Genomic DNA, 16,430 nt, shown 5'->3' with positions numbered 1-16,430 from the left:
CCGTCTCCTTCTTCGTCGGTTCTACTACGAGTATCTGCTGTACCTTTTTGAAAAATTGGACTGTCATCCTGGGCGGCCGCGAAAAGGAATGGGCCGGACCAGGACTGAAAAAGCAACAATCTTTGTCAGTGGACTCGCATCTTTGTCAGTGGACTCGCGGAATACCGGGCTATACGATATAGAGTGGGTATTGTACTGTGGACCGGTCCAGGTTGGCCATCGGATGGGAAAATGACCGGTCTAGGTTGGCCATCGGATGGGAAAACGAAGGTACAGAATACCAGGAGCCCTGGATACCATGATCCATTAGGAATTTTCGCTTAAAATGGTTGTTTTAGCTCAGAGAACTGAGAAGTAAAAAGACTGAAGAATTTGATGATGTTCTTGTCCTTCCTTGATCGTCAAGGACCACAAACAAAAAGATCGTCAAGGACCACAAACAAAAAGAGAGGTGTGGTTGGAGTATTTCCGATACTGCTCAGTGTAACCGGCTGAGCAAGGAAACAGAGATTCCTTTGAGCAACTTAGCAAGGCCAGTGGAAACTTGTCCAAACGGACCAGCTTTTTCCAGCAAGTAGGAAACTTATCTGAAAACCCATCTTCCAAAGTTAAATTCTAGTTAATGTGATTCACGGACGATGTAGTTTTTGCCCAATGAGAGTGTTTTTAGGGGAATTTGATACTACGTCGTTTTCGGGGACGTCACAGTTGAGCCAGACCATTGCACACTTGCTTGCATGCGTGACCCGATCGAACAGACATTGAGATCATCAATTAGTTGAGATCCACCTAATTGAAGGTGATATTTTGAACCCTAGATCGATTCAATGGCATAAGAAACGTACAAATTAAAAAAAAAATTATGAGTCGGGACCGATCGATCATCATTTTTTTACAGGAGGCAATCGAATTCATTTGTTTGTATCGATGGTGGGTTACACATGAACGCAGATAGTACGTGACAAAATTGAAGGCAGAATATTGACTCGAACAGATGAACAAAATCGTTCTGCTAGAACGACAGACAGATGAATTAATCGATGGAGAAGACGACGACTGATCCAGGCTACTATCTACAACCAGTCCTCAGGAAACATCTCCAAGTCGTCTTTCTTGTCTTCTTCAACAGACAGGCTTCATTTATCAGCTATGCTTCTTGCCACAGCTCGGAACAATCCCTCACCACCATGAACAGAAAGAAAATCAACAAAACTCGAGGTCCAGATCTCATTCTTCTGTAATAAAAGCAATAACAAATATTAAATTATTGTGGCTTCACCTAAAAAAATACTAAAAGTGTAACAGCATAAATTTCTCGATTAACGTTTGAGCAAATTCCATTTTTTATCCTCTACTTGAGATTTTTTACACCAATTGCCCCATTTAGTGGGAATTTTCAAAACTTACCCCATTTAGAAAAAGGTGTACCAGATTTTACCCCATTTAAGATTTTCATCAGATTTACCCCCAAAACTGACCGCTAGGACCCAGAAACAGAGGACGGCGCAGATGGACCTCACCGCACAGGCAGTCCAGAGCAGCCATCAGCTTCATGATGCCGCGGCTCATCGTTTTCAGGATTTGGCGGGCCAACTGGCAGAGCAGATGCACGATCTGGCTTGGTTGAGGCAGGAGCGTTCAATCGACGAGGACGATCCTGACCCCTCGATTCATCATCCTCATGGTAAGGGCACCTGTTCGGCTCATCACGAGCATTCCCCTGGGTCATTGTCGGAGATGCAATATCTGGAGGCAGGTGCTGGCGGCGGTAGACCTACTGGTGGCGCTGGGGGTGGTCTTAGTATCTTGAGGGGTGGCGCGCTGGGCGGCGGTGGCGCACATGGTGGCGGTAGACCAGAGCTGCAGGGTGCTCATCGCACGCCTCTGCCGAAGATTTCTTTTCCCCGGTTCGATGGTGCTCAGCCACGAGTGTGGTGCGACAAGTGCTTGGATTATTTCCGGGTCTTCAACATTCATCCAACCCTTTGGCTCACTTCCGTGACATTGCACATGGATGGGAAGGCAACACTCTGGTTGCAGACATTCACCATGCTGTGCTGGAATGGCCGGTGTTCATCACTGATGTGGAGCGCAAATTTGGGGCCGATTCTGAATGCAAGTCGATGAAGGCTTTCCTGCAGTTCAACCAACGTGGCTATGTCGATGAATATTGTGAGCAATTCGAAGAGCTGCAGTATGAGGTGGTGATGCATCATCCCACCTATGATGATCACTTCTTTGTGTCCCATTTCTTACGAGGTCTGAAGGCCGAGGTGCATGGTGCCGTGGAGTCTCAGGTGCCAACTTCCGTGGACCAGGCCATTTGCGTAGCTTTGATTCAACACGAGATTCAGCAGTACATCCAAACACTATGGTGTGAGGGCTCCCGCTGCTCAGAAACTTGACTGACCAACCTAGGGGAGCTGCTAGGCAAAGGCAGGGGTACTGGCGTGAACATCAACTCCGGGACTATCTGCGTGCTCAAGGCCTGTGCTATCGTCGTGGGGATAAATACGAGCCGGGTCATCAATGCGCCAAGAAGGACCAAGCAACTGTTCATGCGCTGACCGTTGAGGAGCATCAGTCTGAATTGAGTTCTGAAGTTTTAGATATTCTGGCTGTAGCTGATTCCACGGCAGAGGAACAGTACCACCTCTCGGTGCATGCTATGGCAGGTACAGTTGACAATGATACAATTTGCCTCCGTGCCTTGGTAAAATATCAGGTGTTGCTGATTTTGATCGATTCTGGGAGTACTCACAGCTTCCTGAACAGTTCGTTCCTTGAACGTGTCTCGCTTCCTCTGACGGATATGCCGCCTGTTACTGTTCGTGTGACAAATGGTCAACAGTTACAATGTGACAAAATGGTGAAGCACATGAAATGGTGGACACAAGGCCATACGTTTGAAATGGATATGCATGTGTTGTCTATGGGGGCATATGACACCATTCTGGGCATGGACTGACTGCACCGTCGTAGTCCAATGTTGTGCGACTGGGAGAATCGTATGCTCCAATTTGATCAGCGTGGACATCGCATTCGGTTACAAGGTGTGCCACCTCCTTCCCCTCTGCTCCAGGACGAGCTGTCCGTTGAGCAATTTATCAAGTGGCAACAGGGCAATGAGATCTGGGGGCTGGCGGTGGTTCAGGAAACCTCTTCCTCAGTTCCAGAACTGCTCGCTGCCGCGGTGGTGTCTGTTCTCGATGAATTTCATGATGTGTTCGCAGAGCCCCATGGCCTTACCCCTCCACGCATGTATGATCATACTATCACCTTACACCGGGGAGCAGCACTTCAATGCTCACCCGTACCGTTACTCTCCCTTGCACAAGACCGAGATCGAGCGCCAAGTGTCTCAGATGTTAGCTGATGGCATCATCATCATCCCGAGCATGAGTCCGTTTGCCTCGCCAGTCTTGTTGGTGCAAAAGAAAGACGGTTCATGGATATTTGCATCGATTACCGTTGCCTCAATGATCTGACTATCAAAAACAAATTTCCCATGCTGGTAATCGACGAATTTCTCGGCGAATTGGCCGGCACACGCTACTTCTCCAAACTGGACTTGCGTGCTGGGTACCATCAGATTCGTATGCGCGCCGAGGATGAGAAAACTGCATATAAGACGCATCAGGGGCATTATCAGTTTCATGTCATGCCGTTTGGCTTGACGAACTCGCCCGCAACTTTCCAACGCGTGATGACTCTGTTCTCCATGACTGCCTCGGTCGTTTTACACTGGTGTTCATTGATGACATATTGGTCTACAGTCCCACTCTAGAAGCCCAAGTCGAGCACCTGGGCACAGTCTTGCAGTTGTGCAACCATCAGTTGGCGGTCAAACGCAGCAAATGCTCTTTTGCCCAGAACAGCTTGGAGTATCTCGGGCATATTATTTCAGATCGTGCTGTGGCTACTGATCCGAGCAAGACACAGGCTATGCAGCGCTGGCCCCAACCTACCCAGTGACAGAACTGCAGGGATTTCTTGGCCTCACAGGGTATTATCGTAAGTTTGTTCATGCTTATGGGATCATCGCGAAGCCTCTGACTTCTCTGTTGAAGAAGTTTTGTGTGGACAGAGCAAGTTACAGCAGCTTTTCTTGCTCTTAAACAGGCCATGGTCACTACCCCTGTGCTGCGGTTACCTGACTTTTCCCTTCCTTTTGCCATTGAAACCGATGCATGCGTTTTGGGTGTGGGTGCAGTGTCGCTCCAGGAAGATCACCGGGTGGCGTTTCTCAGTAAGGCTCTGAGTCCCAAACATCAGCAATTGTCCATCTACGAGAAAGAATTGCTTGCCCTGTTTTTGGCTGTGGAAAAGTGGCGTTCTTACTTACAACGTAGCGAGTTTCTGTTTAAAACTGACCACCAGAGCCTTACGTTTCTGTCCGAGTAGACTCTGCATTCTGATTGGCAGCGCAAGGCAATGGCTCGCCTTATGGGTCTTCAGTTCAAAATTGTGTATCGTCGTGGCCGGGATTACGCGGCTGCGGAGGCTCTATCCCGTGTTGGTCATCTGATGGTTATTCAAGCTATCTCTAGTTCTCTACCGCTACTCCCATGTGGATTCAGGAATTGTTGAACTCCTACCAAACTGATATTGTCGCCCAACAGAAAAATTGCAGTCTCTGGCGGTACACTCTCCTGATGAGGCTGGTTTCTCGCTGAATCATGGATTAGTTCGTCTCCATGGCCGGATTTGGATACGTAACAACTCAGCCCTTCGCACTGAACTAATTCATGCCTTTTCACACTAGTGCTCTCGGTGATCATTCAGGGGTGCAGGGCAATTACCAACTCTGAAGTTGCAAGCAGATCGCAATCGGTCTGAGCACGTATGTGTGGTTGGTGATCAAGTGTTTCTGAAGCTGCAGCTGTATACTCAGTCCTCTGTCACCAATCGACCGTACCCCAAGCTCGCCTTAAAGTTCTTCGGGACGTATCCTATTCTGGAGTGTATTGGCGCCGTTGCTTACCGTTTTCAACTACCGCCTGGGAGTAAAATCCATGATGTGTTTCATGTTTCCCAGCTAAAGAATTTCAATCCAGACCATACTCCTGTGTTCGCTGATCTCCCCAAAATGCCTGATTTCACAGTGGCCGCACCTGAACCCGAGGAGATTCTGGATCGTCGTTTGGTGAAGAAGGCGATGCTGTGATTCCACAAGGTCTTATCAAGTGGACTGGCATCCCGGCTGAGGATTCTACTTGGGAAGACTTACAGGTCCTGAAGCAGAGCTTTCCGTTCGCCATTGCTTGGGGACAAGCAACGTCTTCAGGCCCTGAATTACGACCCTGAATTAGTTGTTTAAATCCATCATGATATATATTTGCAAATAAGATCTTTATGATGTTAACCAGACTGAGACTAACCTTTCATAAGGCTTCCTCATTGGTGATATATGGATCCCATAACCGTGTGCCTGCCCAGCAGCCAACAGGGCACTATTGACGTTGACGACGCCACTTCCATAAACTGCCTCCTTGACATCAGATGCCAATCCGCCATACCAACCATAGTTAATATCCAGCTCTGACATAATTTCCTCGAACGCCTTCTCGAACGCCTCAAGGTGTGGCCAATGAATAGCACACTTCTGAATGGAATTGATTTTGAAACTTCCACAGGTGCCCTCAGTGAAGGCATTTCTCACCATTTGCTCATCGGTCCATAGAATAGGTTGGTTCGTGAAGAACCAATTATCTTTGTCACCCATGAAATGTTCCATTTCTTGAAAGGTTCATCAAGATCAATGATCACTTTTCTTAAAAAAACAAACAGAACCCTTTGTCCACTGGGCATAATCTGTACCTCGACAATTGCTATTTTTTCTGTGAAGGTGGCCGCTATTGAATCGATCGTGGCGCGGGGAATGAACCTGGTGTCACCCTTCAGTTTGACAGAGATACTTGTGGGAGGTCCGCTGCGGCAGAACTCATCCCACTGCTGCCGCAGGGATGAAGCTGATGAGTCAGCTGCAGGTTCAGTTGTGTTCCAGTAGACCTTACGGCGTCTGTCAGTCCAGCGCATGCGGTAGTTCTTGCTGGGGTCGTCAAGGTTGACGCAGCGCTTCTCCAAGAAATCAAAAAGCATCCGCCTGCCGCGATATTGCACCTCAAAGATGGCCTTCCCCTGATCAAATGCTTTCTCTAAACCTGCTAACCTGCAGGGTCTATCCCCCTCAATTTTGACTTCAACGGGCAGGCCGCTGCTGCAGAGCTGACGCCATTGCCACGGCAGGGATGACTGAGACGAGTCCCCTGTCTCTTCCGCAAGGAGAGGCACGCCATGCGAGGGGTTGCTGGCTGTGCCGTGCTGACAGAGAAGGCGAGTATGGAAGCCAGGATCGCAGGTCCCTGACTCAGGGTCGACTGATCCCAATTGAGGGTCAGGGTTCAGTAGGGGTCGCCCTGGGTCCACGGCCGGAACACGACCCAAGACGGTGGCTCCGCTTCCTCGACGTCGCTTGGCGGTCCTCACCTCCGGCGTCACTATCGCGATGCTGCAGCTGTTGTCCGGCCTTTCCCTCGGCTGCTGTTGCCTTTCCTTAACAAACTGTGGGGTGTTAATCTGATTTTTCTGCAGCAAGACAAAGGAGAAATATCATTAAAAGTATAACAGGCCCCATTAACTTAGAGAACATTCAAAAAAATGAAAGTGCCTTCTCCTCAAAACACTTGCAAAACAATATAAGGATCATTTACTTAAACTTGTACTAGCCAGGGAATAATTGTGAGCCCTTGTATATTTGTTACTCCTATTAAACGGATTGAATGTCACTTTTATACAAGGGGACCAGCACTGCTGTCAATCTCTTTTTCAACTTGATTAACCTGCATTCCAGACTTTCTAGTGTGCACATTGACTAGTACATGCAAAAGAGACTTCATGTGTGTAGTAAGATCCAGTATCATGGTCAGGAATCAGGACTAATCTTTCCCACATCACTTAGGGTATGAGAACAGCTGACTAACCGGTTGAGGCATCAAGCAGATTTTAGTATACTTATTTGGATGCCCACTATTTTGCACGCAAAGAATTGCATTCATGCAGAACATGTATTCATCAAAGAGAGCCTCCTGGTACCCTTGTTTTGACGGTACGGATTATTCTAGTTACTATGCAAAGGACAATTGACAAGAGAAGCAAGACTTGAGCACTTTTTCATTCAATTCAACAAGACAACTAAATAATTAAACAGTTGGAAATCAACTTTAGGAACACCAATACCATGTATACGTTGCAGCACCTCTCCACAGCCTGCAAGTCTGAGGGTGGCAAGGACTTCTGGATCTCATCATAAACGCCAAATGGAGACAGCCCTATCAGCAAATTTAAAGTAGAAGAAACAGAAGTCAGTTAAGATAAAAAAAAACATAACCAATCCCATAATCCACAAGTTTGAAACACGCACCAGGGGTTAGGACAGGATTTTTGATAAAGCTTAGGACATACAGAGGTACTATTTGGTTATGCATCCATCCACTCCCGAATATATACCAACTTGGATAAAATTTATTATCAACACCAGTATCATAGGGTTTGCCAGTGGGGCTGTTCTGTAGTGATCCGGCTGGGATAACCTCTTGTCGGCCCAATGCTATTGAGCAGAACAACAAATGAGCTTCTCCTTTTGTATCCACCTCAGCAAGCATGGCACTGGGAAATAATAGAACTGCACAATAAACTTCTGAAAAAACATATGATGCTATTTTGCTCTAGTTCGTAACAAAAAAGTTTGAAGGATTAGTTTATGATCAACAAGTGTACACTTTCAGTTGAATAGGTATAAATGTGTCAGGACATACACATCGGACTTGCCAAAGTGTCTGGAGCTGATAATTCTGAACCCAAGTAAGTGTAAAAGGGAGGTTAATTAAGCAAAAGCTCTAATATAGTATTTATATAAGCATATCTTGTTGTATTTGTATAACAGCAATAAAACGTAACAACATATTAGTATATGTGTATTCAGATCCTCAAAGAAACAGGAAGCAATGTCTTAGGGATGCATCATGAGGAATAGGTTACAGAATACAGAAAAAAATTCACATCTGAACAATATCAGGTTGATCAAGAAAGTTCAAAGCCTGAGCATATTTTCAATCTTTGGAGGCGAACCAATCCTTTTTATTAGCGTAATCAGGAAGTCATGGCAGATGGTACAATAAGTACCAGAACATCGAAACAAGCATCCTAACTCTTAGTGGGATACTGGGATGTTACTGCATAGCAAGTCAGATGTACACTGGAAACACAATAATTAGAACTGATAGTATTTGGGATTACAATTGTCTTTACTGGCATTAGCAATCTTATTTTTGTTAAATGTTCTACATGTCTGAATTCATTACTATAATCTGTTTTCATCAGATCTGGTTGACATACATACTGGAACAAATCTATCCAATCAATCCATAAGTTCGACCTTAAGAGGTAATGTCATCAGAATTAGCATGTCGTACACTGGGTATATGAACACCAATGGAACTTAGCAAGATTAACAGGAAGCATGCTTGCTTTTACTAATAATAGTATCAAAGCACAACCTTGATATGTAAGTCAACACAAGTGCAGAAATGACTACATGCCATTTTTATTTTAAAAAGGTCAATCACCAAAATGGAAAAGAAGTTAAGACATTGCTTGTTATTGAAGTATTATATTATGTTCTCTGTACGACTTCCGAGCTTCTGGATTCCATATTGCACTAACCAGCAATGGCGCAGCAGGTGTCCAGGTATGCATCCTTAGTTAAGTATTAATCTTAACGGTAGGTTCAAAACCTTGCGGACAAAGTCAGGAAATAAAAACAAGAGATGTAGCATATCATATATTTTCAATATGCAGTAGAAATATAAAATCAAGGAAGTAATGGTAATCCCAGAACATGACAACAGTTGGGCAAAACCCGATTCTCACATAAAACCATAAGGTCAATCACCAGAAGTAAAAAGAAGTTAAGACATTGCTTGTTATTTATGTTTTCTGTATGGCTTCCAAGCTTCTGCATTCCATAATGTAAACTAACCAGCAGCGGTGCAGCAGGTGTCCAGGTATGCATCCTTAGTTATGTATTAAATCTTAACTAAGCGATAGGGACAAAGTCAGAAACTAATCACAAGAGAAGTAGCGATAGGCAAAACCCGATTCTCACATGAAACCATAAGTCGACTGGCTGGAGGCCTGAACTACTACAAGTGATCGACCTCATTTCAACTAGTCGATGAACTGATCGTGTTGCTATAGGTCTTATGACCTAAAGCTTTCCGTCAAAAAAACTGATCGACCTTATCCATTCGAGCAGCAGATACAAAGTGACCTAAAAACATCAACATGAGTACTCTCGGGCTCTCGGCAAGCATCATAAGATGATCAAAGGTTTTGAAATGTATTTGATTTTATATTATGTTACAAAAGGCATGGTCTCAAGAAATAATCGTATCCACTTAGGATGTTGACAAATCTACCTCAAGCACATGCACCAGCATTACTGAATCCTTAACACACCATCATTGTGGGACCGCCAGGTTCTGAGATATGCTTGATTTTGTGTTATATACACAGTAGTTTACAAATGGTACAGTCTGAAGAAATAATTGTACCCACTTACAATATTGACGAATCCGACTCAAATACATCCACCAGCATTACTGAATCCTCACAGTTCCATCATTATGGGACTCTCAGTTTGGGCTTAATAGATGCCTCAAGAGTAAAGGTGGCAATCTTATCCATGGGTAATGGCGCCCATGGACACCCGACCCAAATGGGTAGGGTATGGGTTGCCGTTTTAATAGTGCTAATACTCAAAGCCTAAGATGTACTGGTTAAGTAAGATCAAGTTCTGCAACTTCACTTTGCCATAATGACAAACTAATTGAAGCATTAGAAAACTTCATTATAAAAGGAGGATAAAGGATGATAGCTATGAGCTAGTTTTCGTACAAAACAACAAAGTTAACATTCGTTTGATGAATTCGTACAGTATGTTTATGGGCTCACTATATAAGTGAAGATACGCAATTGGGTAATTTGACATTTAACATTGATGATGCAGGTATCAGGTCAAGATAAAAGGGGCAAATTAGGACACATTCTAAACAAGACATTGATATTCTAAAGAAAGCATTAACTCCATGTGTTAGGTCAGGTTACTGATCAGGGTGGTCAAAACTCAAGACCATTAACACACAAACAAGGCCTCAATAGCAAAGCTATGTTTGTAAATAACAGATTTGTGATTCTAAAAACCACTCTGATGCTGACCTTTCGTAGGGTTGGCTCATTGGCGACACATGAGCCGCATTTCCATGTGCGCGTCCGGCAGCTAACAAGGTGCTGTTTATGTTAACGACTCCGCTTCCATACGCTGCCTCCTTCACATCGGACACCAATCCCCCATACCAGCCGTACACAAGAGGCTGAGGATAAATGTTTGCCTTGAATGCCTCAATGCGATGGACCAAACACTTCTCTATACAGGTGATATTGAAACGCCCAGAGGTGCCTTCGGTGAAAGCCCTTGTCACCTTGTGCTCATCAATACCGAGCACGGGTTCGTTTGCGAAGACTCGCTGCTGGTTGTCCACCCAACGGATGGGGGACTTGTTGGAGGGCTCGTCAAGATCGACGATTACCTTCCGCAAGAAATCGAAAAGGACGGCTCGGCCCTCTGGAAGCCGTGCCTCAACGACTGCTTTCCCTATAGCGAAAGCCGTCGCTACGAAGTCGATGACCTTGCAGGGGACCGCGGTCCTGGCACCACCCTCCCCGTCGATGGCGATAGCACGGGGGAATCCGCTGCGGCGGAACTGGCGCCACTGATGCCGAAGGGAAGAAGAGTCTTCCATGTCTCGCGGCAGGGGAAGGGCTGGGTGCTCCGTCGCGTTCCCGTAGACCTGATGGCTGGCGTCGACCCAGCACATATGGTAGCTCTTGGAGGTGTCGTTGAGGTCGACGCAGCGCCTCCCCAGGAAGTCGAAGAGGAGCAGTCTGCCGCATGGAAGCTCTGCTTCTATTACGGCTTTCCCGTCGGAGAAGTCCTCCGCGACTAACCCCTCTGCTGCGTATGGTTGCTCTCCGTCAATTTTGAGGTAAACTGGCGGCCCGCTGCTGCAGAAGGCCCGCCATTGCTGCGGTAGGGAGGAAGGGGACGATTCCCCCATCTCTTTCGCGAGGAGGGGAAGGGGGAAGGTGAGGAAATGTCCGATGAGGGGCGGCAGGAAGAGGAAGGAGACGACGGGGGACGGCTGACGGGATGGCGAGGCGGGATGGCACGATAGAGAGACAGAGAGAGTCTACTAGAGGGAAAAGAGATGAGACGAGGGTTAAAAGAATTCTGCGGTCAGTTTCGATGTTGGTTTTCGCCTTGGAATTCGAAACTGACATTCTCAAATTGTGTTGTTTGGTTGCGTGTGGAATTGAAGAATGGAAATTGCATTACCAATTGAACCACAACTAAAATGGTCCTGCTGCAAAACTGAGCATCAACCCTCCATGTCATATGGAATTGACTTTTCTTATCTAAAACCATCGGCAGCAGCCAACCACTCACACTACTTGAAGTTCGTCGCCGCCGATCACTCCTGTCACCGGAGTTTGCCGGCGACCACCATCGTTGGAGCTTCGCCGCCGACCGCCATCGTCGTCGGAGGCTTCTTGCAATTTTCCTCAACTCAGAGCAGCCGCCCCACGAGTCTGGTCTCTGCTCCGGCCATTCCCTCGCCCCGTCGAAAGAACCTATTGGTGCCACTGCACAGATTGTTTTTATTCCGAGGGATATCCACATCTCCCAGCATGCCTGGATCTAGGTCTTAGAGTCGACATCCACACCTTCCTGGTGCGCTATTTGGCATTCGCGTCCATAGTGCGTGGATCTAGTTCCCATGCGACATCCACACACGTTGGAGCCGGAGTCAGCTAGAGCAGGAAGGACGCCTCCGCATGCTGTCGAACAAACAGGTGCTCCCGCTCACACGCTACCATCGCGGGAGCTGGAGACGACGATAACAAGTAGACCGAGGCGAGAAGACGGGGAGATGAAGAAAGCGAGCATGTGTGTGCTAGGTGAGCTCGTCGAGGTAGGTGTGCTTGCGATCATTCCTACACTTAAATTCCATAGGAATTTCAACATCCACTTGCGTCCGATCGAGGTAGTTTTTTTGTGGTTTTTCCGTTTTCCACCCAAATGACTATTTATGCAATGTTGCTCTGTCTTGCAATCCTTTGTTTTGTTCTTGCAATCCTATCAAATTTCTTGTCTTTCCTATCCATGTGTTTCATAATGCTATTATCCAAAGAAGCCCTCAGGGGAGAGAGGACGCACGGTTGGACGCCTAGACCCACGGGTGGGCACGATCCCTGCCCCTTGCTTTTGGTCGCTCTTTTTTTTTTGAACTCAAGTACACCTTTCATTAATTAGCAAATAGGTTTACATCTCTTATAAGAAAGGGTACAATGGAAGGAGGGGGAGTCTCCAGCCAGCTTGCCGAACCCGAGGACTAACAAAGGAGGTTTACATCGCCGAAGGAGGTGGGCACGGTCCCTGCCCCTTGCTTTTGGTCGCTCTGGCGTCAGCGGAAACGCCGAATCTTCAGCAACTAGGAACGGTTCAATGTTACTTCAACGAATTGGGCTGGACTAACAAGCTGTTGGGCTTGTTAACTCGCGCTCGTTAAGTTTTATGAGCTGAAACCTGCGATCGGCTCGGTTTGTTCAAAGCTCGTTAAGCACGCGACATGCTAAATTTTGACATTTATTTTTGTCATGACTTCATGTAAGTCTCTTGACTTCATGAGGAGTTGATGAGACAGATGAGAAGGTGGAATAGGAAAAGAGATCGCTAGATGCGCTAGGTTGGCCTACTGGAGTCTGGTCGTCTAAGACTGCAAAGATTTGTTGAATTTATTGGTCACATGAAAAAATAATGAGCTGCTGGTGAAACTCGTTTGCTCGCTCGTTAAGCTTGTTAGTATCAACGAGCTAAAATGGGTGACTGGCTCGGCTCATTGGTTAACAAGCACGGGCTACCGAGCTTTTCGTCCAGCCCTTGTCCGTTCGTCTATCTTATCATTACTACTCACTAACTTGTTAGATAATTATTTCATTGTCACTCATTTAATATGCGATACATGTTCTGATTATATTTTATTTGTCGTATGTATAGTAGTATTAAATATTTTTTCACAAAAAAAATCAAAAATTCTTATTTAACATAAGATTGGAAAATATGAGTACAAAATTGTCGGCTCTGGGGATACGGAGGTATCCCAGATCCTAGGAGTACGGGACGTGGCCCCACCATATCTGTGTAAGGCACCCCAAGGACAGGGTATCCCGGGGACGGTCTTCCCGGGAGCCCTATGTCTGTTCTCTCCTTTTCCGGACCCGGAGCCCAAAGGTTCCGCGGGGGCGCCTGGTCTGGTGACCAGGGAGAGAATACGTCACTACTTACCTCAGCCGGTACTGGGCATCCACTTTAGCGCCCTCGAGCCTGGGCTGTTACAAATCTGCCCGTTCAGAGGCGTCCTCGGGACTACGAGACTGTGGTATGACGATCACCGGCGAGGACTGCAGGCTAGGCGTGGCAGGTTCACCTTTATCTTTTGACCGGCCAGCTTCCATGCCGCGCCAGGACTATCACCGTTTCGGCCCAGACAAGGCCGAAAGCTTCTGTGCACCCCAGACCGGGTACAGATCACTTTGGACAGAAGCCACCGAACAGAAGGACATCTTCATATTCGTCTTGTAGCGGGGATGTTCCCCTGTAGCAGCACGCATGCCGTGTGCCCTACTTCGCCACTGTGGTGTCCTCTTGAACTATAAAAGGAGGCCCGAGGCTTCCACCCAAAAAAGGATGGCATCAGGGTTAGACGAGGCATGGGGAGCTCGAGGTAGGAGAAGTGTTGGTGTTTTGACTGCCGGAGACGAGCAGCGTCTGCTTCTCCCTCCTCCCCGGGCCGCCGTAGTTAGGACTGAGCTTGCCGCTCCAGCCGCTCTTTGTACTCTTCCCTTGCGACATCCACCCCGATCAATACACACAAAGCAGGACATAGGTTATTACACCTCCGGATGGCCCGAACCTGAGTAAAACGATCGGAGTCGAAGTCCTCACTGGTGAAGTTCGGAGCGCTATCCCCGTGCCACCCTACCTAAACAAAAAAAGGGGTGCTCGCACCCCCGGACACAACAAAAATCATTTAAAAAAATCATATATGCAATATATGTTTTAAATTCCGTGGCAACACACGTACATTTAGTTGGTTGATGAATTGAGCTAGATGCATGTATGTTGCCGGTGAAGAAAAATCATGTTAGGACGTTTTCAATAAATATCGAGATTATGTTGTTAGATACATAAGTATAACTATATTAGCCGCTATTAATTTTCATAGATTTGTGATACAGAGCTTTTGTTAAAATGGTTAGGAAGACCCAAGGAGCGACGTTGCTATCTCCCCTTTCTCCGCCCGATATTTTGAACCCTAGATCGAAACATACAAATTCAAAAAATTATGAACCATTTCATCATTACTTTTTACAGGAAGCGATCGAATTCATTTGTGTGTATCGATGGACATGAACGCAGATAGTACGTGACAAAATTGAAGGTAGAACATTGACTCGAACAGAGGAATTAATAATAAATAATCCATGGACTCAAGAGTCAAGACAGATGAACAAAATCGTTAGGCTAGAACGACAGACAGATGAACTATATAATAGTAGTTGGAGAAGACGACGACTGATCGAGGCTACTGCCATCTATGACCAGTCCAGACTCTCCAAGTCGTCGTTGACGTCGTCGATTGCCTTGGACGGCGGAGGCGGCGGCCTGACCGGACCCGTCCTGGGGTCCCCCGTAATCCGATTCAGTACCGCGATCATCTTCCTGGCTTGAGCGGCGTACTCTTCCGGCGTCCTCAACACCACGGCCGGCTGATCGGATGCATACTTGCTCACCAGCGGCCGGTACGTGGGCGTGGGAAGGGCCTTCAGCTGATCCTGGCCCGTGCCCTTGCCTACGTGATCCAAGCGTATGCACCAACTGTTTCTCTATCCATGATCGCTTTGCGCGCCTTCTTCGCAGGTCGGATCGGATCCATGGAGAACTGGAGATGTGTTGTCGATTTGTTCCTTTTCTTTTCTGTCAAAACCGTCACAGGTCGGATCGGATCCATGGAGAATTGGAGATGTATTGTGGATTTGTTTCCGAAACCGAGATGGATGATCGGTTTGGTCTACTGGGGATCGAGACGTGTCGAGTTGTGCTTTGGATGAGCATCTGCAGCCCTCCCCCTCTCAGTATATATGGAGTACTCAGCGCCAGCGACCCCTGCTACCCTCCGACTCCGACCTGGACACGGCCGGGATCGTTGGACGTTTTCTTTACGCTACGAACCTTTTGACTGGATCGATCGAGGGGTGCACGTACAGGTAGCGGGCTTGCGGGCCGGCAACCTGCCTCACGTCAAGGCCCAATTAAGGATCCCCAGTTTCCCCCACGGACCGCGCCGTTTTGGACTATTAGCATTGTTTTTCATCGTTGGGATTGCTGGGCTGGACTTCTTCGGTCTGAAATCTTTCTGCGTAAGGAATGGTCACTCTGGTCCTTCCCTCAAAAGAAAAAAAAAAGCAATGGTCTGGTCATTTTCGCTCAAAGGAAAAAGAAAAGCAATGGTCTGGTCCCTCTCAAAAAACAAAGCAATGGTCTGGTCAATTGGCCAGGTCGCCGTGAGGCCTGAGTAGCATCGAAGAGATATCCAAAATTAAAATCATCTAATGAAACTGAACGACAAATTCTTTACTATCTAGACATGAACAAAGCTAAATCAATGTCTAAGAATGATACCAAATATTTATCGAATATCTTGATAAGGAAATTGGTATGATCATCCATAACCCATACGAATTTTCGAAAAACACAAACAAACACCAATTTTATTGTCTAACAAAATAAAATAAAAATGCAATGATTATCCATAGTAGCTATCTATCTTATGTAATTACCATGTGATGCCTTGATCGACAGCAGAAACAATATAGTTGAAGAAACAAATTGATGGCAATGTGCAAAAAAATTACATTTAATGAGGAGATTGCACTAACTAGGTGTGAACAAATTGATGATGTGGTGACATGTGGCATGGTTGCATGTACAGAGAACTTAATTAGTGGGGATGGCTTGATGGCAAGTTGCAGGCATGTGGAAGAGATTCTTACTAAGTAGGTGTGAACAAACTGATGATATGATGGTGTTGCATGTTTGTATGTATAGAAAAAATTTGTTAGTTGATATGGCTTGTATAGGTGGAAGCCGCCACAAATCAATTTTTGCTTATACATGGAATAATTAGGCATCTTTTTTTTGTGGGGAATAATTAGGCATCTTTAACAATATGCGCTACTTCATTTTCAGC

The 16,430-nt window shown here is 46.3% G+C and overlaps 1 protein-coding gene across 5 annotated transcripts; it reads right to left on the bottom strand.

The window, feature by feature from the left end:
- Positions 1–821: 821 nt before the first annotated feature.
- On the bottom strand, positions 822–11,400 carry LOC106866273. Of its 5 annotated transcripts, none has more exons than XM_014899792.2 (6): positions 10,279–11,400; positions 7,424–7,668; positions 7,240–7,331; positions 5,382–6,588; positions 5,115–5,290; positions 822–1,235 (listed from the first exon to the last, which is right to left on the bottom strand). In XM_014899792.2, exons 1-4 carry the CDS (start codon positions 11,175–11,177, stop codon positions 5,659–5,661), a joined length of 2,166 nt encoding a protein of 721 aa, XP_014755278.1. In that variant the 5' UTR covers positions 11,178–11,400; the 3' UTR covers positions 822–1,235; positions 5,115–5,290; positions 5,382–5,658. The 5 variants fall into 5 exon arrangements, with proteins under 5 accessions (XP_014755278.1, XP_014755279.1, XP_014755277.1 ...); XM_014899791.2 differs by having other exon boundaries at positions 843–1,235; positions 1,408–5,303; XM_024459436.1 differs by having other exon boundaries at positions 843–1,235; positions 1,408–5,290.
- Positions 11,401–16,430: the final 5,030 nt, after the last annotated feature.

This window comes from Brachypodium distachyon, chromosome 2 (genome assembly GCF_000005505.3).
Source record: "Brachypodium distachyon strain Bd21 chromosome 2, Brachypodium_distachyon_v3.0, whole genome shotgun sequence".
In the NCBI taxonomy this organism is placed as follows: domain Eukaryota; kingdom Viridiplantae; phylum Streptophyta; class Magnoliopsida; order Poales; family Poaceae; genus Brachypodium; species Brachypodium distachyon.
This window is presented reverse-complemented; position numbering and strand designations above follow the sequence as displayed.

Excerpts from the sequence above, each read along its gene's own strand:
- LOC106866273 (XM_014899792.2), bottom strand. The coding sequence starts at position 11,177 with ATGGGGGAATCGTCCCCTTCCTCCCTACCGCAGCAATGGCGGGCCTTC. Across the intron at positions 7,669-10,278 it reads ATGAGCCAACCCTACGAAAG|TGCCATGCTTGCTGAGGTGG; the intron begins GTCAGCATCAGA and ends ATTATTTCCCAG. Across the intron at positions 6,589-7,239 it reads GGTGCTGCAACGTATACATG|AAAAATCAGATTAACACCCC; the intron begins GTATTGGTGTTC and ends GTCTTGCTGCAG.